We start from the raw sequence: 25,988 nt of genomic DNA on the forward strand, positions 1-25,988 counted from the left end.
TTGATGCACTTAATTGGTGCATCTCTCTGCATATGAGACATAAAGCATAGGTCTAGTTTCCAAATCAGGAGCTACAGCTCATGCATGTTTACTATATGAGAAACAAAAGAGCAGGGTATGAGGCGTGATGCAGCACGAGCCTCACATCAAGGGAAATATTCCCCTGTCTTCAAAGGGTCCTGGCTCAGGGCACCAGTCCACAGCCACTGCAGAGGCCATGGAAATAAGCTCCTTTTTGAGCTGGCAAATGTTGTCTTGTTTTTCTACTTGAGGAGTAGAAAACAGAAACTCACCTAGAGCTCTGCTCTGCTGTGCAATTTGTGGTACCAGATTTAATAAAGGGCTGTGTGGGAAGGAGTGCAGAAGGGAAAGAGAAAGGAGATGAGTGGGGGGAGCAGGCAGCTGCACTGCACCAGAGAGCATTGGTCTGCAGCATGCTGCCAGGGACAAGTGAGAGAGGCAGGACAGCCAGGCCACAGGTCTCCTCTTTGGCTTCTACTGTTGGGAGCAAGATGCGGAGCTGGCCCTGAGGAGCCCAGCCTGGGGACAGCCAGGCAGAGAAGAGGCAAAGCCCGGCCATCCCTTAATGTGTGGCCACCACACAGCCTCCACCGGGCTCCACTGTGCAGGGTGCTGGCATGCTGTGCCTGTGGGATGCCCCTCAGTTGTTGCCAGGATCACCCTAGAAAGATACTGGGCCTGGCACCCAAGAGGGGACAGGAAAATGGGAGCATGGATAAAATCCTTCATCCCTTTGCCTACAAGTCATGGCACAGTAGCAATTCTCAGAAACTGAAGTCTGGACCCCACCCTGGGCTTGCTCAGTGGCAGCCCCTTGCTTTTGGGCTCACCAGTGTGGCCTCAGGCATCCAGGGGGAGTGCAGGACCTTGTATCATGCAACAAGTGAGCTGAATAATCATGGTAGGAAGAAGGGAAACATTGAACACCAACAAAAGCCCTGGGAAACTATTTTATTGCTAGCAAAACTCTGCCGGTCTTTGTTTTGTGAGTGCACTTCCCATGAAATGCAATTGCTCACTGTGGTTTTAAACTGAGACCACCCTGAAAAAGAAGGCAGCTTCCATTAAATTGAATCACTTTTCCCCAGAACTGGAATGACAGTGGTAATGTTGATAAGGAACAATAGCTGTTAAGTGAGAGCATCATTTATATTTCCTATTAAATCACTGTCATTTCCAGCACAAATGGATCACGCATGCATGTCATGCTGATTTACAGTGATAAAGCCTTAGTCGTGATCAGTTATTGTAGTGCCTAAGCAGAGCATGAAAGGTGGCACAAACATGCAACTACACTGCACCAGGCCCAGACCAATATTTGGATCTAACTTAGCATTAGCAGATGAGCTGGTGCAACAGTGATGGGAATTTTTTCAAAAATGTTCATATGCCCATCATCAGTGTAACCTTGAAGGCTATTGATCTTCTCCATCTCCCCTTTCCAGCGGTCTTCAGAAGTGGAAAGGCAGGAAGCAAACGGAGAAGGAGCAGCAGCACATGACTGCCATAGATCTGACCATGGAGAGGCAGCACAAAGCAAATGTAATGTCCAATGAATGATTCAACCTAAAGACTAGACACTCAGCAAGGAGAAAGTGGGGTTGCTGAGTGCAGAAGAAGGCAAGGTTGGACGAGCATCGGTGTTGCAGCAGTCATTCAGGGAAGGTTTCTTCTCTTGAGGATGTTTTCCAAAAGTTGCTGAGCTTCTTGGAGCCCATGGGCTGCTGCCACACTGAGCAGTTTCTCCACTTTCCTGAAGGACATGAAACCTTCATCAAGAAAATCTAGGAGGAAGTCCTAAATTCAGTCCTAGCTAAATTTTAATTACCCTGGCTTTTTTAAGAGGAACAGAGCTACTCAATCTGAAAACATCTGTAAAGTTAACTTTCCCCTATTCAGAAAATGATCTGATTTTCCTTCTGCTTTTTCCTGTGGTCTGAGCTCGTATGTTCTAGGTTTGGTGATTTTCTCTTCTTAGTTGAAGGACAAATAGCTTTGGAGTTCTTGAAATACCACCAATATGTGACTCTGATCATGCAATATGCAGTGGAGACTGAAACAGAATTCACTGGCTTCAAATCACAAGGTTTACCCAAACAATGCTTTCTTAGCTTTGTTTAGCTTACAACTGCTCTTTTCAACCTCATTTTTAATTTTCAGTCTTGGAGCAAATGAAAAGACTCAAAATGAAACAATACACAAAATCACAAAAGGGCTGGGTTTCACTGTGATGGGATCAGTTGTTCCAGCTTCACTTAGCCCCAGAACAAGCCTCCACAGTGACTGTACAAAGCACAAGGCAAGTCTTCTTTGTCTGCAGGCCTTGCTGGGAGCACTGGTGTGTGGTGTGTGCACTTGCACATCATGGAGAGAAACTCATCCCAGGCAGTTTCAACCCACCCCCAGGCAGTCAGCAGGAAACCTCTCATTGACCCCACTGAATGGAAGGAGGGTGAAAAGGGAACTCCCTTAAAAGAGAAAGGCAGGTCTTTATAGCAGAAAATTCACATGTCACTTCAACAGCTCTTTCTACACCAGTACAGATCTTGTTCCTTGCCCTCACTGGGAAATCATCATGGAAAAACATGTGCAATCAGACCACAGGCATTTTAGGTACTGAGACACCTAATTTTAAAAATGTCTTTGGACTAACTGTGGTTTTCCATTTCCCTGCTGCAGGTAGGGCTGCATTACTGACAATACAAAAAGAGGGCATTAGAAATGCTGGAGTAGCTTCATGCATGGAGTACCTAGAGCACCAGGTTTCCCTCCCTCCCCAAGAGGAGCTGGGAATTGAGATGTAATAGGAAGGAAGACGATTATCTCAGGTTACCCTTCTTCAAGTGCCATGGTCATGTTTCTGAGTGTCCCCACTGCCAGGTTGAAGGAGGAGTGGGGATGGCCCTGCCCCGCAGCTTGCCTACAGCCAGGAAGAGACAAGCGCAGAAAATGGTAAGAGAAATACAGAAGAAAAAAACCTGAGTTTGAATGTTTTCAAGCAAGGTAGGAATTGCTTTTGGCTGAGAGAGTTACTTTTCTTCCTAGCAGCTGGTACAGTGCTGTGCTTTGGATTCAGTATGAGAATAATGTTGGTAACACACTGATACTTTGGTTGCTGCTGAGCAGTGCTTACCCTAAATCCAGGATTTTTCAGTTTCCCACGCTCTGGCAGCGAGCAGGTGCACAAGAAGCTGGGAGGGAGCACAGCCAGGACAGCAGACCCGAACTTGCCAAAGGGATATTCCATGCCATGGAGCATCATGGGCAGTGTATACACTGGGGAGGTTGGTCAGGAGCTGCTGACTGCTTGTCAGGGATGGGCTGGGCATTGGTCAGAGCATGATGAGCAATTGTACTGGGTATCACCTCTGTTTCTTGGAGTTTATTCCTCTCTTTTATTAGTATTGTTATTGTTAAATTTTACTTTATTTCAATTATCACACTGCTCTTATTTCAACCCATGGGTTTTACCTTATTCCAATTCTCCTCCCCATCCCACAGGACTGGGAGAGAAGGGGAGAAACCAGTGAGCAGCTGCATAGTACTTAGTTGCTAGTTGAAATTATACCATGACAGAGCAAATAAGGAAAAAGTTATGTATCATTCACTTTTTGAAATATGACTCCTTTGAAATTTCAGGCCCTGATTTGGGAAACATCCTTATTCAGAAACGCATGAAGGCTTCAGCGTTTCTCTAGGTATGGATGTCTTTAATGATGCCTTCTTGATTTACACCTCCTGCTGCCACAGGCATAGTTATTTCCACCCTAAAAGTCCTGCAGCTTGATGCTGTTCTATGCCTTGAGCAGGCAGAGATAACATCCAATGTGCCTACTTCTCTCCCTTTGCTTTTTGGGTAGCATAGTAAATCTCCCTCTCCTTAATCCTTCCCATTTCTCACCAAGAATGGGAGTATTCTGGGAGATGCAGCCCAGGCTTCCACCGCGAGTGTAACTACTACGGGTACCACAGCAAATGCACACACAGGCATGGCTGCATCACTTACGTGGCAGAAGCCTCTTGGGAGGGTGTGCTGAGAGCAGGAAAATAATACACTGCTGTAACTTGATTTCCTGTTGCCTCAGCAGCTCCTGGCTCACTCCCATCCTGCACCTGTGCATTTTTCCTGCTGCCCACCTGCAGTGCAAACCTTCCCATAAAGCCACACAGCAGCACCAGGATCCCTCTGCACTCTCACAGCCAAGACACTTCCTTTTTTCCCACTGATTAAAAAAAGTAATACTAGCAGGTGGGGAAAGTGGAGCAAAGTGTATAATACAACCCACAGTGAGAAGTCAGGAGCTCCTACTGTCCCTGCTGCCACCTGTGAGCCTCCTTCCCACCAGCACAGGACAGCTCAGTGCAGCTTTCCCCCCAAAACACTGCCAGCTTTTTCCTCCTCCCATACCACAGTAGCCTTTCCCCAGAAGAAGCCAATTTCCCATGGCAGGAATTTCTTGGGAGATTTTTGTGCCTCACCTGAACCAGTGCATGGCCATGTCCTCATTTTTTTCCACTCCAGCTCCTGGGTGTGAGACAAGGCAACAAAGTCACAGACAGGTTATAACATACAGTGTCCAAATCCAGCAGTGTGTTGGTACCACAAAGCCACATTTGTGGTTCTGGCTTATAAGCACTCACACTCTGGCAGCAAGTTAGCCGTGGGTTGGAGAAACATTACCTTGCAAATACCTCTGTCCTAGGATGTGCTGGGCATTGGGGTACCCCAGACGAGCATACACATGAGCCACATGGAAATGGAAATCCTCATAGCACAACGGGATGTAGAGCAGGAGGAGGCCAGCAGTGATTACAGCTGCCAACTGTAAAAGAGAGGAACAGTCACAATGCAAGGAAGAAAATAAGCTGAGGGCTAGCTACAGCAAATACTTTATCTGAGTTCTGAAGCCTCCCAAAGCTATTCCCCACAGAGAAATGGGAGGAAAGGCCCACACAACCACAGAAAATCAAAGTCACCTTTGATAAAGAGCCGGTTCCAGAACTTCCACTGATGCTGGCAGAGAAGGCTCTGCTGAATTCAGTGAGCAGTGTATGAACTCCCGAGTTAATTTCCCCTTTAAGCTCTGCTACAGCAAAGGAAACTACAATCATTTAATTTTCTAGTGGTCCTCTTGAAGAAAATGGGGAAAAAACCCCTAAGGTGCCACCAGGCTTTTAAAAACAATTCATCAAAGACACATACCAGAAGGAGCCTCATTCTCCAGGCACCTGGGGACTTGTGGCCCATCACTGCCCACATAATTGTCATTCAGATGTGAACATTCACAGAATCACAAAATGGGTCAGGCTGGAAGGGACAACAGGGTGTCATCTGGTCCAACCTCCCTGGTCAAGCAGGGTCATCCTAGAGCACATTGCACAGGATTGCATTCAGACAGTTCTTGGATATCTCCAGTGAGGGAGATTCCACAGCCTCTCTGGGCAACCTGTTCCAGTGCTCAGTCACCTGCACAGTCAAGTTCTTCCTCATGTTCAGGTGGAAGTTCCTGTGCATCAGTTTCTGCCCATTGCCCCTGGTCCTACTGCTTGGCACCACTGAGAAGAGCCTGGCTCCATCCTCTTGACATCCTTCCTTCAGATACTTATAAATGTTGATGACTTCCCCTCTCAGTTGTCTCTTCTTGAGGCTGAACAGGCCCAGCTTCCTCAGCCTGTCCTCATCCCTTAATCATCTTCATTGCCCTGCGCCAGACCTGCTCCAGGAGCTCCATGTCTCTCTCCCTTTGTGAACATCTGCAGCTCCTAAATCCTTTCATTCTGTGTTAAAGTGAGGACATGCCTATACCTGACAGGAGAATAACCTTGAGTCTGAAACTCTTCTTGCATCCAAGGTATAAATCAGTGAAAAGTCTGATGAACTGCACCAGCAGGGAAAAAAATATGAGAGACCAGAATTAGACTGTTTGCTTTTTTTTGGTGCCAAGTTGGATTTTCTTTGGTCAGTGAGCTAGCTATTAGATTCCAGTGAGAGGAGCTGGCAACTTATGCATCCGCATCTTGGCAGAGTCAGATATCCCTGGCTGGGGGAAGAAGAACATACTTAGGAAAAGGCTGTAGGAGACCCATGTGGAGCCTCCTGCCCACAGAGGTTACCAGAAGCCCTTTGTCTCCCTGCAGGGGAATGCAGCGTGTCTTGCCAGTGGTGCCAGCCCTGTAGAAGGTAAAACCCTTCCCTAGTACAGGGGAAAATGGAGACCAGGTACAGTCCCAAGTGGAAGACATGGTTCTTTGAAAACATCAAGGAGGCAAGTGCTGATTAGTCTCTCTCTGCGACTCTGTGCTGAAAGAAACCATGTCAGTGGTGTGGGATCTGGAGGAGACCACTCATACCTCATCCTTCAGATCTGTAGCTTTGGTGAAATAGTGATGGACTCTTGGACCTGATGTTTATGGGGACATGCTGAAGTGCCTGCAGGTGCTCTGCATGCCACAGTCCCTCCCTTGTGCATGCAGAAGGAGAGCAGACACAAGTAGCCCTTTTCAACAGCCAAGTCAGAAGTAAGCTCCAGGGCCTGTCCAATTGACCACAGCTGTTGCAGAACAAGGTCACTTTTTCATCTGGGCATAATTTCTTGCTACAGCTACTTGTGCATGGTGGCTACAGCATGTGTGTGGGTTTGTCACCATGTCGTGTTCAGAATGAGCCAAGGGGACAAGAAGCAGCTGCAAAGGATGACGAGATATAAGAGCTTTAATAGTCAGGGGCTCTTCTGGCCACTATGGATGGTTTGATGCAACTGATACAGACAGGTGCAAAAACCAACTCCCCCTCACTTTTTTGGGGGTAGGGGCAGAGGGTATAGTGCTCGAGATATACACAGACCATTGCAAAGTAAATGACACATTTAGATCCTGATCTGCTGCTCAGTTGTCTATATAGCTTGAGCACAGAGGTGATGTGGGTTTACAATTCCTTGCTGTTTCATGGGGGCTCCTGCACTCCCACACACCACGATCAGCTACAGGGATTTCTGGAGGCAGCAGATTGCCAAGAGCTTGTTATCTCCTAATTGGGACCCAGGTCCTGGTTTGGGCCCATCCCTAATTGGGATTAGTGAATGCTGGGGATTAAATTAGCCTAGTTAGCTAATTAGGCTAAGGAGAAAAAATAGGTAAGCAATAATGACATACAAATGCTCCAACATTTGATTTTCTGACTGATAATCTTAGGGATGTAGGAAACTTGGACACACACACCCCCATTCAGCCTGTGTGGTGCTGTTCTGAAAGTGCTGATGGCAATGTAAATCCCTGTAAGCCAATAGCAAGTCCAAGAGGAAATGCAAGTCCTAGATCAAACTGGTTATTGCTGAATGCTTTTGATCATATTTAAAAGGAGGAAATTATACTCCTGGTAAGAAGTGCTTCTTGCTGGAAACATGGCTGATGTTAAAGGTCCAGCTCAGGCAAAGCTGAGTACAGACCTGTGGTGAAGGGTAGGACAGTGTTTCTGAAGCAGCGCAAAAGCTGATGAGTAAGGGTCTGGTTTCACACAGTGGCCGTGGGCTGTTACTGTGATATTTTGTCACTGTTGCAGTGGCTGGGGCTGGAACATGACAGGGAATGTTTCATGCAGCTGCAGGAAATAGGGTGCACCATATTGCAAGAGGCAGTGGCCGTGCTTTTATAGGTGCAGATCTGTGACCTGCAAGATGCCCACAGCTGAGGTGTCTCCCTTGTGCTCCATGATAGGTTGTCTGAAGCCTCAGGAAAGGAGTAGGAAATGTGGCATTTTGGAGGAGCTGTTTCTATTGCAAGTCTGGTACAGCCAATACATGTAACAGCGAACAAATGACCAAGTCAGTGAAAGGGGAAAGGATATGGTGGGACAGGTGCTGCAGGTCACAGGGGAAACCTCTGTGACCATGCTCCACTGCCATGGGGGGACAGCCTGACATATATGCTCTCTGTGGGACACCACCTTTCCACAACGATGTCCATCATGATCAGCCATGCCCTGATGGCAGCCTCTACCCTCACTGCTGCAGAGATGCTGTGTCTGGCTCCTCTGAGGCAGGTGGCCCAGGAACCTCTGGATGTTCACTTTTTGTCCCAACAAAATGGAGCAGAGGGTAGGCTTTCAGCTTTTTGCAGTTGTGTAGGCACTGACATGTAGGGCAAGTTCACATTTTACAAGGGAGTTCCTTTAGAAATCCCCCACTGAGCATCCCTAATCTGATTTGCTTGTTTGTTTGTGTTTGGGGTTTTTTTTCTATTTTCTTTTCCTAAACAGCAAGAAAAACTGAGACCTATGCATGACAAAAGGCAGGTGCACAAAGTACTGGACTGCACTGATCCCAGCTCAGGAAGATGGTACCACAAACAGCTGTTGCTTGGCTGCCCACCAAATCTGAAAAGGCATCTGCAAGCACACAGCTAGTCCCACACAAGCAGAGACATTAGCAAAAATACTCCTTTGTCCTCCACTGTGGTTACATCTGAGTTCAGGTAAACGTTGTGCTATTTTAAGTGTCTCCAAGACCAAGAGAGGAAGGAAACACAGCTGCTGGTGGAGGGGGCACTTTGAAGTAAGGTCTCCCTGCAGAAGGGATGTAAGAAGGAGCTGCAAGTCCCCTGGGCTTCCTCCAGGTTGATTGTCTGCAGCACTTTGCCCTCACAGCCAGCACCAGGGACTAAAGGCACCAACAGTCCCTGATCCAAGAGTTCCTCAGGGACCCCAGCTGGGCAACAAGTATTACTCTACCTCAAATGCAGGAAGGAACATGGGCAACCTGTTGCATTGCCCAGTGCAGAGATGTGAAGCAGATCACTGCCCTGAAACAACCTTTGTAGTCTTGGGTGACAACTCTCAGTTGCTCATCAAACCCTTTTCTTCTGTGGTGACTCATCAGAGACTACTTTGCATGTTTGAACCCTGCATCCTTAGGGCTGCTCTAAAGCACAGGGAAGCCCAGTGGTATTGTTGGGGCTCTGCTGGGGAATCAGGCAGTGAGGGAGACAAATCAGGCCGTGCATGTGTATTTATGCAACCCGGTTCCTATGCAGCAGCTCCAGCACTTTGACTGTACCATCACCCACGTGCCAAAGCCAGGTGAACAGGATCAAAATTATGACCAAGAGGAATGCCTAAAAATCCCACCCATAATCACTGCCCTTGAAGATGCCATATTACTGTGTGCTAGCAAAAGCCTCTGCTCCTCAAACTGAGAAAGGCATCACCAGCCTTGCAATTTTGAGAGGCTGTGGTGCGCAAACAGCTCCTGTGGCTTTGACTCTGGCACCAGTGGCTTTCAGAGGCAGGGTGTGACATAACACCCACTGCCAGCACTCCCACCCTGAGCCCATCCCCACACTTACCTCCCAGCTGCTCCATGCCAAGCTCGGAGGGTGGGGGTTCCCACCCCCCAGAGAAGGATTTGCCCCACAGGTATCAGCTCTGCCCCTTCCCTGCTGTCGCCACCGCACTGCAGGCTTCGTGTCCCCCATCTCTCCCTCCCACAGGAAGTCCGAGCACCTCGTTTTAAGCTGCTCTGCTCTCTCTCACCAGGCACCACTGTAGTTACAAAAATGCTGCTAGCGAGGATTTTCTTGTTATTTTCTAAGTCCGTGAGAGACTTTTCTCTCTCACAGAAGAGGTAGCAGGGAATGTAAACAACCCAGACACCTGCAACCTTGAAAAGTCTTGTTTATGGTATAGTAGAAAAATATTTTGACAATGGATGTTTTAGGATTTTAGCCAATCACCCCCAAGGGGTGGCTGGCCCTTTGTCCAATTAGGCTATGAAGAAAAAAGTCTATAAAAGAGTTTGTAAAATAATTAAATAAATCAATCTTGCTGCACAACTCCTGCCTGCTGGATCTTCTCCTCCTCCTCCTCCCTATGGCTGCGGGACACGGTGCTATACCGTAGGAACCAGGCCTGCGGTAATATTTGGTGCTGCCCGACGTGATCTGCACTCTCTGACGTGTCCTGCTGCTGCGAGCTAAGCCGAATTCCTCTAGAGGTACGCTGCTCCCCTTTGCCCCCGGGACCGGGAGGTCCGACAGAACTGAGAAATGGCAAACAGCGGCTCACAAACCGAAGCTGCGATGCTGGTCTGGAAAGGTGTGTTTAGCATATTGCGCACCTCCATTCCTGAAAACTCAGTTCGGGAATTATTAGACTGGGCTACTTTAAAAGGGATTTCCATGGACAGAGATAGTGCCCTGGACTTTGCCTTATGGCAGGAACTCGGATGCGCTGTCCGACAGGAGCTCCCGACTGGGGACTCAGCAGCGTTAGAATTATACAAAACCTGGCGTTCATTATTTTTCCTGCTGACAGACCTTGACTGTGATAGCAGGGCTGGCTCGCCTATCTCGGTGATGAGTGACGGAGGAATGTCCGAGGGGGGCCCCGTTGACTGGGTTTCCGGGGAAAATGATAATGGATTCAGAAAACCCCCCCCCCGGCTCCACAGGCAGAGCCTGCGACGGCTCACCCTTCACAATCGCAGGACTCCACAGCCCCCAGGAACCCCGCGCCGCCAGAGGCGGGGGGGTCAGAGCAGCGGGAGGGCGCACAGCCTGCCTTTCCGGTCGGCTGGGCAGCGGCCACGGCTTATCCAGTGCCTCAGATCAGCGGCTTAGCCACTTGGATGCCCAGAGAGGCTCCTAGCTCGGTTCCGTATGGACCTGGATCTAACTTCTTAGCCGGCGTAGCGCCGGGCGTGCCTGCCCCGGGACTCCCTGGGTGTGGTCCGCTGCCCTCCCTGGCGCTGGACTGTTCTGCGCAGTCGCAGAACCGAGCCATCGACCTCTTAGTGCAGCATTTGCCTTTGCTGATGGAGCTGCCAAATTTATCCCGAAGGATGGAGGAACTCCTCACCCTGTTAGAGCGGCGAATGCCCGAACCAGCGCCGCCCGCGCCCCCCCCGCCATCCGCGGGAGACGCGGCTCCGAGCCGAGAAACGGCGCGGCCGGCGGCGAACCCGGCAGCGGCGCAGCCGCGGCAAAACCCGGCAGCGGCAGCGGCTGCGGAGACGCGGCCAGAGACGGCGGCTGCGGAGCAGCGGGCAGGGGCAGCGGCACCCAGAGCGACCCCCGAGAGCGGGCCAGCGGCAGCAGCGCAGGGCGCGGCTGGGGAGCGCGAAACAGCAGCGGCAGCGGCGACCGCGCCGAACGCAGCTGCTGTGCCAGAGGCGGCGGCGCCGAGAGCGGCTGTAGCCTCAGAGACGGCGACAGCGGTTCCAGTACCAGTTCGGTCGGGGCTGGCCGAGACGGCCTCCCGTATAGAAACTGGTGCAAAAACTGCCGCGCAGCCAGCTGCAGTCTGTCCTGTCTGTTGTGCCTCTAGCGAACTTAGCCAAAGTGCCCCTCCACGTAAATTTCTGTTCACTCCCAGCACCCCAAAGTTGCCTTTGCCTGATGATTCCTCGTCAGGCAGTGAGGCAGATGAGGTGCTGGCCCCAGGTCGTCAGGCGGCTGTAGCCGCGCGGCGAAGAAAAAGGCTGCGCCGGTCTCGCCCCTGGACCTTTCAGGACTGCACAGTAACAGTGCGTCCGACGCATTATAATCGCTTCTTAGAGTCCCTTAAGATGCGAGCATTGGAGGAGGGTGACTGGAGGTCATTAAAAATCCTTGGAATGCCATATAGATCTGAGGATTCTGGGGGTAACCGGGGAGCTGTTACACTCCATCCACAGGCGGTGCCAGAAGTTCAGGATGGTAGTGCTTCCCCTAAAGGGGAGATCCAAGCTTTCCCAGTGTATAAGGCTCTCCCAGATTCAGGGGAGCATGACAAGCATGAGGTAATTGCCTGGAAAGTTGCCCAGGACCTCCAATCCAAGGTGGCACAATATGGGCTAGGTTCTGCTGAGGTTATGCAGATAATAAGGGTGATAAATACGGATTTGCTTTCTCCATTTGATATCAGACACTTAGGTCAAATTCTATTTCAACCTGTACAATTGACAGTTTTTGAGAAAACCTGGAGAAAGCTGGCCGGCAAGACTGCATTAGCAAATATGCAGCTCCCTGCTGCTGATCCTAGACAGACAGCAGGAGTGGATGCTTTGATGGGGACTGGTCCCTTCTCTGATCCCAGTCTACAGGGTAATTTGCCCTCTAGCATCCTGCAGCAAGCTCAACAGGTCGGCATGGCTGCCCTGTTGAAAACCATAGAGTTGTCTGCGCCCAGAAAGCGATATACTGAAATAGTTCAAGGCAAATCAGAGTCATTCCTCTCTTTTGTAGAGAAAGTCGCTGCTTCTCTTGAGAAGCAGGTTGAGGATGACGGGTTAAGACAGATGTTGTTAAGGCAGTTAGTGAGGGATAACGCAAACGAGGAGTGCAGAAAAATCATAGATGCCTTACCAGGGGACCCTGAGGTAACAGACATGGTCGAAGCCTGTGCTAAGGTGGGATCTGGGAACCAGAAAAGGTCTGCTTTGGCTGCTTTCCTGCAGCCTGTTCACGCATCTTCTGGTCGTGAACCAAAGCCACCAAAACAGGTGAAGAGACGGAAGCGGCCTAAGCCGAGCCAAAAAGAGAACACACCGATCCCCCAGTGCAAGAGGTGTGGCAGGCCAGGCCATTGTACGGGCTACTGTAGATCCCGGACTCATGCCGATGGTCGGCCTTTGTCGGGAAACTTCCACCGGGGTGCAAGGAGGGGGAATTGCTCTCCGATGCAGTCGCTCCCCCAGAGAGTGGCACAGGTACAGGCACAGGCCTACCCAGCCACCCTAGAGACAGCACCCAGGGATCAGACGGCACCCACGGATCAGACGGGTTTGACGTCCACACCGCAGCCACAGTCGTCTTAGACTCTAGCGGTATTTATAAGGTTCCCTTGGATGCATATGGACCCTTAGCCCAGGGATCCAGTGCGATGCTGGTGGGAAAATCTGATGTTGCCCATCAAGGAATCTTAGTGCACTCAGGAGTTATTGATTCTGACTTTAAAGGTCAGATTTGCGCTATGGTCTCCATGCAAAACCCCCCTGTAACTATTCCTGAAAAGACCTGCCTTGCTAAATTAGTGCCTTTTAAGTCTTGTGTCCCCAGGGTAGAACAAATTCAGGAAGATAACGGCAGTGGATCTACGGGACTTCCACAGGCCCTCTGGACTGCAGACATCTCTGACCAAAGGCCACAGATGACACGTACCCTGGTCCTGCCAGGCGCCCAACCACCCCGGATTCAGCTTCGAGGTTTGATTGATATGGGTGCTGATGTAACTATCATCTCCTTCTCTGCGTGGCCTCCCTCATGGCCTTTAGCCCCGGTGGGATCGGCCATCGCAGGATTAGGAGGAACCACACAGAGCTATTTAAGTGAACGGCCTGTGGTGGTGAAGGATTCAGAGGGACACACAGCTACAATTAGGCCTTATGTTGCTACCACTTCCTGTAACCTTTGGGGACGGGATGTGTTGGCAGCTTGGGGCGTACGGATTGGGACAAATTTTAGCAGGGGTCACTGTGTGTAAGGGCGCACAGTATCCTACACTGCCTTTGTGGTGGTTCATTAACACACCAATCCGAGTCAGACTCTGCTCAGTTAGTTGAATTAAGGGCTGTTACCATGGCTTTTCAGCGATTCTCACAGGAACCTTTGAATTTGGTTACTGACTCTGCTTATGTAGCAGATATCACCCAACGCTTAGATTGTTCCCTTCTGAAGGAGGTGAATAATGCGGCTCTGTTTTCGCTGTTGCAAACCTTGTGGTCTGCAATTCAGGCTCGAGTGCATCCGTATTACATTCTGCACATTCGAAGCCACACCAATTTACCAGGTTTTCTAACGGAAGGCAATGCCAGGGCTGACATGCTGGCAAACCCTGCATGGGTAGGGCCTCAGCCTGACAAAATTGCACAAGCCAAGGCATCGCACGGTTTCTTCCATCAAAGTGCACATACCCTGCAGAAGCAGTTTCATTTAACGCCAACCGAGGCGCGCGACATTGTCAGCGCTTGTGCTGACTGTCACGGACTCGCTGCGCCTTTGCCAGCGGGGGTAAACCCCAGAGGGCTAAAAGCCTTGCAGATTTGGCAAACGGATGTAACTCACGTCCCAGAATTTGGTCGGCTGAAATATGTGCACGTGTCTATTGACACTTTCTCCTCAGCTATGTGGGCTACTGCTCACACTGGAGAGAAGAGCCGTGATGTCATTGCCCATTGGAAATTGGCTTTCTCAGTCCTGGGCGTGCCAGCTTCTGTGAAAACCGATAATGGTCCTGCCTACGCCTCCGAGAAGACACGGCAGTTTTTACACCTATGGGGTGTAGACCATACCTTTGGTATCCCACATTCTCCTACTGGCCAAGCCATTGTTGAATGCGCTCATGGTACCTTGAAGCGTGTTTTGGACAAACAGAAAAGGGGAATGCATGGAGAAACCCCACAGAGCCGACTAGCAAAAGCTTTGTATACAATTAATCACCTTACAGTACCACAAAATTCAAATAATCCTGTTATTCTGAATCATTTTTTCTCATTGCAGTCTGCAGGTGACAGACAACTGCCCCGGGCAAAAGTCTGGGTGCGGAATTTACTCACTAACCAGTGGGAAGGCCCACATGAGCTTATCGTCTGGGGTCGTGGGTATGCTTGCGTTTCCACAGATACTGGGATACGGTGGCTACCTGCAAAATGCGTTCGCCCTGACCTACGGCACCAGAGGCAGAACAGGCAACCTCTGAATGATGACCAGAACGCCAATCATCCAAATGGCGACCAGAATGTAGAGCATCAGCCTAATGACTCTTCTGATGATGACCAGGATGTCAACCATCAGGCAGATGGTCCTTCCACAAGCAGAGACTGAACTTTAAATTTCTTGTTATGGAGTCAGATAGTTAAAGCCTTAAGGACATATTTAGAATTAATAACTGATGTAGATTTCTATTTGGCATTAATAGTAGAGTTGTTATCTTATAAAACAAAAAGGGGGAATTGTAGATACAAAAATGCTGCTAGCGAGGATTTTCTTGTTATTTTCTAAGTCCGTGAGAGACTTTTCTCTCTCACAGAAGAGGTAGCAGGGAATGTAAACAACCCAGACACCTGCAACCTTGAAAAGTCTTGTTTATGGTATAGTAGAAAAATATTTTGACAATGGATGTTTTAGGATTTTAGCCAATCACCCCCAAGGGGTGGCTGGCCCTTTGTCCAATTAGGCTATGAAGAAAAAAGTCTATAAAAGAGTTTGTAAAATAATTAAATAAATCAATCTTGCTGCACAACTCCTGCCTGCTGGATCTTCTCCTCCTCCTCCTCCCTATGGCTGCGGGACACGGTGCTATACCGTAGGAACCAGGCCTGCGGTAATACTCCGGGAAAAGTTTTAATATGGATGAAGAACAGACAGTAAAAATGGTATAAAAAGGACTCACCTCTAGCATCAGGTGTGCTCTTGGCAGAGCGCCAAGGCACCCAGCCATTACCCCTTTGCTTTACTTTATGTGTCTCTTATTGCCTTTATATTAAACCCTTTAAATTCTCACAGGAGAGTGAACCTCGTTTTTCACAGGAGGGCAGAAGGCGAGGCCAAACACTGGCACTCGTGTTTGGATGGGAGCAGCGAGGTTCTGCCCAGCCCACCTTAGCACTGGTGGTATTATGGAGAGTGTCCCCTCTTTCCTTATCACTCCAATGAGTGCACAGGCCAACACACTGCCAAGCCCCAGCAGATTTCACTGCTGTATGAAGCTGTTCTGCACCAGAGAGGTCGGGGCCTGGGAAGTGGTGGGCTTTGCCAGACAGGGGGATCCCATGCAGGCCCAAGCAGGTCACATGCAAACACCAGGCAATCACAGAGCATCGCACACAGATCTCTGCATTTTGTGGAAGCCACAAGGCCTGGAAAATGTCTCTGTGTCTTGGGAACCCTGCTCAAAGCCCCTGACTATGGCATTGGTGGGGTTCCTGTATCTGGTAAGGGAGGAGATCTTACCTACAGTGCAGACAGCTTCAAGAAAGCCATTTTGTTAAACATCCCACTGCTGAATAGCAGTGCTTTAAGGAGACCCCCAGAAATGGAAGACACAATAGATTTGTCTTCCAGAGGCTAAAATAAGTGTTATGGTAAAAGTGTCTGACAAGACCTGACAGCACTTTAAAGGGCTGTCATTTCAGTGTCCCACAGCTGACAGCTCTGTCATTCAGCTCTCAAACATTACCACATATGATAACCCACATCGCTTTCACTTATGGATTAAAAAGGTACAAGTACTGTAATACTATGTCCTTAGTGCCCTAAGAATTTCTTAAGGTAAGACAGATGCAAGATGAGCTTTGCATTTTTACTTGGTTCATGTTCTGCATGGGATGCTCCCTGGCAACTGGTCCCAGAAGGATTTAGGACCTTTTGTAAAACCATCTCTGCCACATAGTGGGTACTGCTGGGACAGCACCTGGCAACATCCCCTCTCCATTGGCAAATTCCTTTTTTTTTCTTTTTTATGGTAAAAGTTGCAAAGGCCTGAAACTACTCAAGGTTATCCAAAGCCTGGATGGGGCAGTGTTAATTAAAGGTGGGTGTGAGCCCTCAGGCCTCCCTGGGAACACATCTTGGCACGAGGCTGAGTGGTTCAGGGGATGCTGCAGCTCTCAAGAGCTGGCAGTGCACTGTCAGCCCCAGTGCAGCTCTGCATCACAAGTCCACAGCACAAGCCCAGCCTTACAAGCAAACACCAAGGTGTGTCTGGCCTCATCCCCTGCCCTGGATGTACAGGGGGGAAAAGCAGTGCAATGTAAAAATCCAGGCTGCATGGAAACCTCCATCACAAACTAAAATCTAAATATTTTAAGGTTGTGTCAGTTTCCCTGATATTATCAAGGGGCCTCTGAGTTTCCTGCTGCCAAATTATCTTTATAATGAATTAGACTGTAGTTCTGCCTCACCAGAAGAAAGGTGTGGATCCACACCTCAGGGAGCAGAGTTTTTCACTGGACAGTAAAATATATAAAGAATACTAACTCTAAATGCAATTATCCTTAGGGTATTCCCAAAGGCAGTAAAGCATCTGTGATTCTCCAGCTCTGTGAAATTTATCACTACCAGGTATGTCAACACATACTCTTCAGCAATCAACAAGACCTGTTTGGGGAAAGACTTAAGTGCAGGCAGAATAAGCATCTTCCAGTGTTATACATCTTAACTGGGACTTCCTGAAAACACAACGTCATCAAGCTAGACATTTTGAACCAGGCACCACCATGTTTTCAAACCCATTTCCAAGCAGCTGTTTTCTCTCAGTCACAAGTCGGAGATCAGGGCACCCCTGCTAGCTGTGAGCTTTGCCTCACCCCAGTAAACAAGGACTCACTACCTTTCTTTCACACTTGAGGCACCGGGAAGGAAAGGCACAACACCTTCCCCCCAAGCCTCCCTTAGTGTTGTGGATAATTGCCATCTGCTTTCCAGTTTGCTCATGATTAGGCAGGGGGATCAGATAAAAACCCACTGCATGCCACACAAGGAGTCTGGAAAACACCTACCTGTGACAGGTTACTAATACTAATTGGCTGCGACTGTGAAGGTGGCACCTCTGCAGTTGTGGACCCCCCAGTTCATTCTTCTCTGCTCCACCAAGTGCCCTGGTGCATGTCCTGTGGCTCTTCTAGAAGAGCATTAAGATGGAGGGGCTGCTGAGTTGAAACCCAGAGAAAGCCCTGGGCATGGGGAGAAGGAAACAAGACCTTCAGTAAAGATAAACAAACTGTACTTCTTTTTCTCCAATCGTACTATGCTTGCCTTCAATATGGGGTTAATAAGAGGATTGAAGTATAGTCTCAGTATGACCCAAAATGAGTTCACAAAAGGAATTGAATTATCCCTTAGGAAAAGAAAAATGTCTGGGCACTGTTTGGAAACTAAAAGCAAAATTATCCTCTGTAGCTGGGGTACAGCAGCAGGTGGCTATGATAGAAACAAGGGGACCCCCAGATGCACACTTTTAATCTTGTCTGCTCAGGGAAGGATTGGTAGATTTTGGGAGAAGAGCCTCTCAGAGGTGGAAAGTGTTTTCTCAGAGTTCAGAAAAAATAGATGAATTGCGATGACAGCCTCTACCTGTTGCTACCACACATCCAATACTTCTCCAGTTCCCCATAAAACAGCCATTTAATTAAGGAGTCAGCTTGACAAAATTAGAATAAACTCTGCTGGAGCTCATTGATGACCAGATCCTTTTTACTGCCAGTTTTCCTCCAAAATGAATAGCAGGCTATCATAGACTCCATCATAGATGACTTTTGCCTGGCTCTCCTATTTGCCACTCACATCAGTATGGCTGACTGCCTTAAAAACAGCAAAATCAGCCAATTTTCCCCCTTTCCCATATGACTCATCCAGCACAACACTGATTGGTACTCATTTGTTTCCCAAAATACCTATGTGATTGTGTCCAAGTTAGCAGCAGCAGCATTTTTATGAAGCACTTTTAGCAAAATGTCAGTGGCTTTGCCCAAGCTCTGATAAATATCTGCTTAAGATGAACTGAATCCAGCAGGGACTTTACCCCAAAGTCTCAATTCAGCAACACAGCTAAGTCCACACTTAAATTATTTTCTATTAAATTATTTTGCAAAGTGGGATGAACAAATGAGTCAGGGCCTTGAGTCTCTGGCATGTTCAGCAGTTCCCAGGCTGTTTGCCCAAAGCTTACTGACAAAACAGCAGTAACAACTGTAACAGAACTCACCTTTTCAGTGATGAGGAGAAAACCCAGTTGCACACATCCTCCTTCTTATATGAGGTGGGAACCAGACCAGTAAGTAGTTTCCTGTACCCATTGAAAGATAAGATTTGGGATAATTTTCCCCCTATGTATATAATGGATGAAAAACTGTAGCATGAAAAGCCTTTTGTAGATGCTCCAATGTTTAGAAAAAGCTGGCTAAAATGAATTCTCATCATCCAAAGGATGAGTGCTCAGCAGAGAGATGGAAGAAAGGTTCCAGTGCCACTGAGGACTGGCACAGCATTGCCAGCCCAGCTGGTCCTTTCCTGACCACCTTTACACCTGGCTGTACGAGGGGAATGAGTTTTGTGAATAAAACGCATGTTCACAACCTGTCAAGGATGCAGTCTGGTGCTCCATAAGTCCCATTTAATAGCTAATAAAATTCAAACCAAAAACCAGAATCCTGTTGGATAAGTAAATACGAAGCCACTGTGATGTGTTTCCGTGCAAACTTTGCTGGAGCGGTGACAAGTTGCCACTCAAAGACCCTGAAGATCCCTTGGTTTCTTGCCTGCATACAACGATGGCACCTGCCTTTGCCATCCTCATTCACATATAGAAATTACCTGCCTGGAAGTTGGCAAGCACTCATTTACCCAGCAATCCCAGCTGATCACTACCTTATAAATGGGCAGCTCAGATAGTGCAAAATTTCTTTTCAGGTATTTCTTCTGTATTCACCTTGGCTCCTGAGGATGGGAATTTTGTGTATGTCTCTCTCTGCCTCACCACCACTGCTGTAGCACCCAGGTGTCTTGGCCAAATAGCAAGACCACACTGCAGCAGATGAGCAGAGCTAAATCTATCGTCCATTTGTCCTAAAGCTTGCTGGAAACTCCTCTTAAAGCTTTCTTGATCTAACTTGCTGAGACAAAACAACCAAGGCAACTCCCATCTCCATAACATCAACACTAAACTGAGCCAGTCCTGGCAGGTAGCAGGTCTGAGCAGTAACCTGGGGACTTCAGGCACTGCCCTGATTCAACCAGACAAAATAACACAGCCCTGATAGGCTTTAAGCATCTTAAAACCAGCAGTCACATAAACCTCAGAGTTCACTGATACATCTACTGGCATCCTGTTACCTCTTACATAACAGCAAGGGCAGTTTTCAGTGTAGCAGAAGCACAGCACGAATCGGGGGCGGGGGGGGGCAGCAGCACCTGTGAATGAGATACACACCCTACATCATAGTGCAGGAACTATTATTGTACTTCCTAATTCCCAGCTGCGTACACTCCTCTGCTCCAGAAGCCATGGACACCAGCCACGGCTGCCTCAGGCCTTGCAAAAGTAACACACCCAATTTTCCGGTTTGCTCTGACCACCGTTTGCATCCCTGTGGCAAAAGACAACAGGTTGGGGTTTTTTTTTGCTTGATGCAGGAAAACACTGGCCTGAGGAAACCCTTTAGAGTTCCCTTTCCTCTTGCATTTGTTCAGCATAGAGGCACAGGGTACTTATGTTGGTGAGAGCAGGGAAAACCAGATTTGGGCAGAGGGGAAGACAGCAAGAGACTACAAATTTTCTCAGCAGAAGCATCATGTGGTTACAATGACTCTTCCCTCAGTAAAGGCAAGTGGCAAATGTCTTTTGACTATCTACCTTTGAATAAAGGTGCTGCAAGAGGAGGCCTGTGCTTGTGTCTGCTCTCTAAATAAACCAGCCTGAATGTATAGTTTACATTGCAGGGTCACAGAGCATGGGCTTTTCCCAGATGAGGGCATTTTATTAACTAAAGAAATGCCATGAGACCAACAGTAATCCACCCAGGATGCCTGGAGCAAACTCTTCTTTTGTAAATGGATAAGGAAGTTACAGGTGCTTTAATGCCCACAGCTATAGAGAGAGCACCTGGTTGCCTGTGGCCCAGGCATTCTGGTACCAGAAATCTGGGATGTGTCTGTAAAACTGATACAGCAGTGGCTGAAACTGCAAACAGACTTTGGGCACAAAGGAGACACAGGAGAGGGTACCCCAACAAGTCCCCTCTGAAGTCTGAAACTCAGGGAACTGTAAAGGCTGTTCTGACCATTCAGGTACTCATCTTTCAGTGCAAGTAATCTGTTCACACACAACAGCTATCAGAGGCACCAGGAACAGATACATCCATAGGTCCTTTCTCCCTCACAGGTACACCTGGCTGAAGGACCTCTGCTGAGAGGCAGGGACCCTGCTGATGTCACATTTCATTACTTGGATCTCCTGGTCACCTCTTTCAGCCTGGTTTTCCTCCTCCAATCCCATTAACCAGCCCACTGCCATACCTAAGAGAAGTCTCTAAAGCCGTAGCATGGCAGGATGTCATTTTGAGAAGAAAAAGCAGCGTGAAGGCCCAGTTTCTTGAACTGCTCTACCAGCAGGTTGCAGGGTAGATGCTCCTGCACAGGGAAGCCCTTTAAGAACATTACCTCATCTTTAGGACAATGAGTAGGGGATGAGTGCAGTGAATGTTGGAATTTCAGGCGAGTTTTTCTCTGCTTGATGTTCTGTTTGCCAAAAGAGAGGTGATGGGTGGTTCCTACCTTGGCAATGTATTGTTTCTGTCTTGTGAGCAAATCTCTCTTCTTTCCTTCTTTCTGATGGGCAAGGGCCATCGTGTCCTGCCCTCTCCAGAGGACGAGGAAATGAATTCAGTGTGAGAAGGTAGCTGAAGGGCCACCTCATCCTGGTAGCCAGCTCAAACAACAGGATTTGTTTCTCACTTCATGGCATGAGGGTGCCTCATGCTGGTTTCTGCTCTCCAGTTCTGAGCAGGCTAATGTACTTCAAACTGAAGTAGGCTCCTCCAAGCTTCGCATGGCTCTGATTACATAGCCTCTGCAATCTTGAGTAATTATCATTGCCAAGGGCTCCTCAGAGTTCAGCACGACGACTGCCAAAATTGCAGTGCTGCAGAGGAGTCCCCTCCCTCAAAACTCTTTCTGACCCCAAGTGCTGCTGGGAGAGTTGGGAAGGGAAGATCAGCTCAAAATAAGAAGGCTGGATAAAGAAAGAAGGCCTTTCTTCAGTTTCAAGGGTGCAGCACTAACACACCATTTTTTCGTGTTGCTTGCAGCACATCTCAACTCCACTGTTCATGAAGCAGCTTGACAAGGGAGGAGTTGTTGTCCCCACTGGCTGGGACTATGAAGCACGTCCTTGGTAGTGAGCAGGATTTCACACTGCAGACACCCTCTGTTGAAAACTAAAAGTGTAGTCTCAAGTGTCAACACAGACAAGTTCATTTCTTGAATCTAAGGGTAGGGCTATGCCAGCAAGCATAGAAATGAGGGTGGCAGAGGAGGCTAACAATTCATGGCAGTGCAAAGATCCAGCCCCTGCCAATGATATCCCACTTGAAGACACTGCTTGACACTAAAACCTACTTGCACTGGGGGCTGGGGTGGGGAGTGGGCACAGGATATTTTCCCATAGCTTGAACCACAGCTCAGCTATGACTCTTTTGCAGCAGCTCAGGAGAAAAAGGAGAATTGCTGGATATTTCAAAAAAATTGAAGAGAGAAGACAAAAAAAATCAGACACTGGTTTGGGGACAAAACCATTAGCTTGAGCTGTCAAAGAAGAACAGAGAAACCAACAGGGAGGCTCTGGAAAAAGCCAACAGAGGAAAGGTCAAAATACTGATGCTCTGCAGTGGAGCTAAGGGATGGATGCCCAGGGCAAAGCCACAGACATGCCTCAAGGCCAGAAGGCTTAATCCCTCTGCCACAGGAGCCGCCTTACACTTAGTCCTGTCCCTGAGCAGTGACAGGGAAAACTGCAGGGTCAGGAATGCCCCTCTCGCGAAGGGCATTCCTCTGATGCTGCCCCTCCATTCAGTGTCACTCCATGCCTACGGAAGCACCACTGCAGGAGTCTGCAGAGCCCTCCCACTGCCTGCGTCCTCCACTGCCCTCCGCACAGCATGCTGGAGCTAACTCGCCTTTGAACTGCACTTTGTTGAGCTGTGCTTCAGCAAATTAAACTATTTATTAGTCCAGGCTTAATGAAGCCATTCACCACTCAAAAGGTTCACCTGGAAAGCCCACAGCGTTACTCTTGTGGTGGGGAGGCTGTAGTCAGTGCTGAGAGCATCCCTGTGCAAGACCCAAAACACAAGCAGTGGCTGTGCCACTGCAGGCAGGGTTGCCACTGTCCTGGGTGCAATGCTCAGGCCCCATAGACATATTTGGGTTCTTCTGGTTGACTGGGGTTTTCTACAGGGTTCTTTCCTGAAAGTCTTTAGGCAGCCTGATGATTTGTAAATATTTTTCCACTGAGAGCCATTGGGGTAGATGGGTGGCCAGAATAGCTCCAAAAGAATAAAAAATACTAGTCCATGGCTCATTAAACTAACATTGCTGCTCATCTGGAGCACAGGAAACTGCTCCTCCAGACCAGGAAGAGAAAAATCCTCATTTTAAGCACCAAAAGGCTTTCCATGTTTTTTTTCTGGAATAACTGCAGCCACTAAGGAGTAAATTCACTTCCAGGAGAAAACACTCAGGAGCCCACAGGGATTCACAACTGCATTATAGGGAAACAAGTGCCTCAAAAATTTACAGGTTTTTAGGAAAGTAAATGTTTGTTTTGCCTCTCTCTTGAAGAGAGAGAGAGAGAGAGATAAAAAAAAAAAAAACCAAACATTCAGGCAAACAAGTCTATTAATATTTACATAGAACATAGGCATATATTTGCTCCATAATGTGTTAGCTAGAGAACAAACCATCTGCAGCCCTCCACCCAAAAAAAAAAAAAAAAGGACTCCCAGGTGCGAGTACCAAAAAGTCCTGCTAAAAGCCTCCTGACCTGGTACAGCTCCAGACCAAGAAGGAAAGAACAGAACCACCCTACCACTACTCCCTTGGAAATGGTTCATATTAGCAGTGGGGGCTTTGCTCCTCCCTGAAGCCACCTGTGGACAACTCCCATCAGAGCCAGCTGGTGCAGCTCACCTAATCACAAGGCTGGGTTTTTCCCCTTTATTTGAAAAACAGCTTGATTGGGCTCCACGTGGAGCATCGTGCTCCTGTTACTTATGTTATGGTTTTAAAGGCAGTCACAGTGATTCACCTGTGAATGATGTTTACTGTGTCCCAGTAGTCTGCCAAGGTTTCTGTGCATGACCTTGATCCCAAGAACAGAAGTGACAGGTAAAAATGCCCAAGGAAGAAAAACGGAGAGGTTTTCTTATTTTCAAAATATTTTTTTATTGTTTTTAAATAAAGTTTCTGCTTAAGCCAAGGGAAAATCTGAATTTGTGGCCTGTCCACTCACCTGTGTACGGCAGCAGCCCTGGCCCCTTTGTGCACCACTGGGCTCAGGACATGTGGCTAGCTGCAATGAAACACAAGATTCAGGAGACCTTGTTTACTTTCTGCCTTCCTCAAAAATTATTACTGATATTTTGTGGAGTTGGTTGAAGTATTTAAGAGATTGAAGGCATTGACCATGATTTCTGACAGTAGATTCAAAGCAGGTTATAGTCTCTCTCTGTGAAGTTTTGCACTGCTGAATTAGATCAAATGCTGATGCCCTTGGGGGCAATAAAAATAATTCCAGCTTGTGACAGAAAATGAATTATAATTCAGAATAATTCTTAGTAGAAATCATATATTGTTTAATTACAGCCATAACGGCTATTTGATTTTGAGATAAGAAGTGGTTACCACAGTGACCCAATTCTTAAAGATGATTTTTGCCTAACGCTGTATAAAACGCTTTATGATACCTGCCTTCACAAGAAAGCAATTTACGAAAATGAGTTTTCCTGGTGTTAGGCCTGGGGTATGAACAAGCAACATAGGCTATATATGGAAAAACATTCCCCATTTCGTTACTGCCTGAAAAGCCCATTTCCCTGCAAGCACACTCATAGATGTTGTCTCAGATTCAGAGCAAGCTACAAATCTTGCTCAGCTTTCAAGACCATGTAGACTCTGTGGAAGAATTTCAAACCTTTGAGGAGTATTAGAAAAAAATGAGCAAAGGAAATCAGAGACAGAGACATATTTGTTCTGCAGAACAAGCCATCCCCTACTGCCTACCATCAGGGAGGGTAAAAAATGTTTTTACTTACTCTGAACAGTCTTAATATGTATTTCTCTAATAGACCATCCATCAGCACTTTGAGGAAACATACCCTGAAGTCACAACCATTGCTAGAGTCAAGCAAAGGCACATTTTGACATGTGAAGTAAAATGCAATCCTCAGTGAGACTAGTAAAAATTATCATTATTCAAGAATATAATCTTTTTGGGGCTTCTTTTGGTAATCCTTGCTATTTCCCTGCATCCCTATGGTGGATTTAGAGGGACTGGTCTGCAGGGTTGCTCTAGAGAGTGCAGACCTGCTCCTGTGCCAACCTGTGTGGGAAGCCAGGTGTCTGGCTGCCTCCCACTAATAACCCACCATATGTCCCTGGCAGCCTGGGAGGGTGATGCATCCCATTTTCACTTGGGTTGCCTGGTAGTGAAACCTGCTTGCCCATGGGCAGGACCCCTGTGGGCAACCACAACCATGGTCATGGGACTGAAGGACTGGGCTCGTCGCTGGACCTCTGCTGCCTTGTGGAATCCAGTTATTTGTCTACCTTCAGATCAAAATAATTTTGGTTAATAAAGAGAGTGAGTCAGAGAGAGAGGCAGCATTGATCCAGCTGGGGTGCAAAGTAGGTTTTCTCATGCCATTGTAGGTTTTCTTGTCATCAGTGATTGCCCTGCAGTGGACTACTTTGATATACAATATCCTATACTACATTCACCCTTCTTAAATTACTTCATGGCCCTTGCTCTGATCCTCAGGATAGCCCTGATTTGGGAGAGTACAGAGCTGACAACCCCTGTCCAGTGAACTCTGGGTTTCTCACTCCCTGAGGTGTCTTCTCCTGCCAAAAATTCCTGGCAAACTGTAGCTAATCATGTGCAAAACACTGATGCTGTACCTCCAGGTGATTAGTATACCAAGCCAGCTCAATTTGGGCTTAGTTTAGGCTGTTGGCTATAAATAATCTTTTATTTTTGGAAGGTAATAGATGAAAACTTCTTCCTTCCTGAAATGGAAAGGCAGTGGGTGTTTAAAGGTCTTACACCTTGCTTCAAAGCTGACCCACATGGGAGGAGATGAAACAGGAATGTGGCCTTTGCAGCTTCCCTGGGATGTGCAGTGAAGGGGCAGGAAATTTCTCTCCCTCTCACCATTGAGCGATAAGTATTTTCAATAGGATCTTTAATTAAAAAGTGTTGGGCTTTACAGTAAAGGTCTCCCAGC

At 47.9% G+C, this 25,988-nt stretch overlaps 1 protein-coding gene across 7 annotated transcripts; it reads right to left on the reverse strand.

The window, feature by feature from the left end:
* Positions 1-686: 686 nt before the first annotated feature.
* Positions 687-23,656, reverse strand: LOC138109560 (sel1-repeat-containing protein YbeT-like). Of its 7 annotated transcripts, none has more exons than XM_069013185.1 (6): positions 6,373-7,238; positions 5,828-5,900; positions 4,703-4,844; positions 4,501-4,546; positions 2,855-2,941; positions 693-1,774 (listed from the first exon to the last, which is right to left on the reverse strand). In XM_069013185.1, the coding sequence occupies exons 1-6, from the start codon at positions 6,375-6,377 to the stop codon at positions 1,678-1,680; spliced, it is 450 nt and encodes a 149-aa protein (XP_068869286.1). In that variant the 5' UTR covers positions 6,378-7,238; the 3' UTR covers positions 693-1,677. The 7 variants fall into 7 exon arrangements, 4 of the variants coding, with proteins under 4 accessions (XP_068869288.1, XP_068869286.1, XP_068869284.1 ...); XR_011150580.1 differs by lacking the exons at positions 693-1,774; positions 5,828-5,900; positions 6,373-7,238 and adding exons at positions 17,490-17,663; positions 18,695-18,775; positions 23,528-23,656; XM_069013183.1 differs by lacking the exons at positions 5,828-5,900; positions 6,373-7,238 and adding an exon at positions 9,361-9,584.
* Between the last annotated feature and the right edge of the window lie 2,332 nt (positions 23,657-25,988).

Source organism: Aphelocoma coerulescens, chromosome 4 (genome assembly GCF_041296385.1).
Source record: "Aphelocoma coerulescens isolate FSJ_1873_10779 chromosome 4, UR_Acoe_1.0, whole genome shotgun sequence".
In the NCBI taxonomy this organism is placed as follows: Eukaryota; Metazoa; Chordata; class Aves; order Passeriformes; family Corvidae; genus Aphelocoma; species Aphelocoma coerulescens.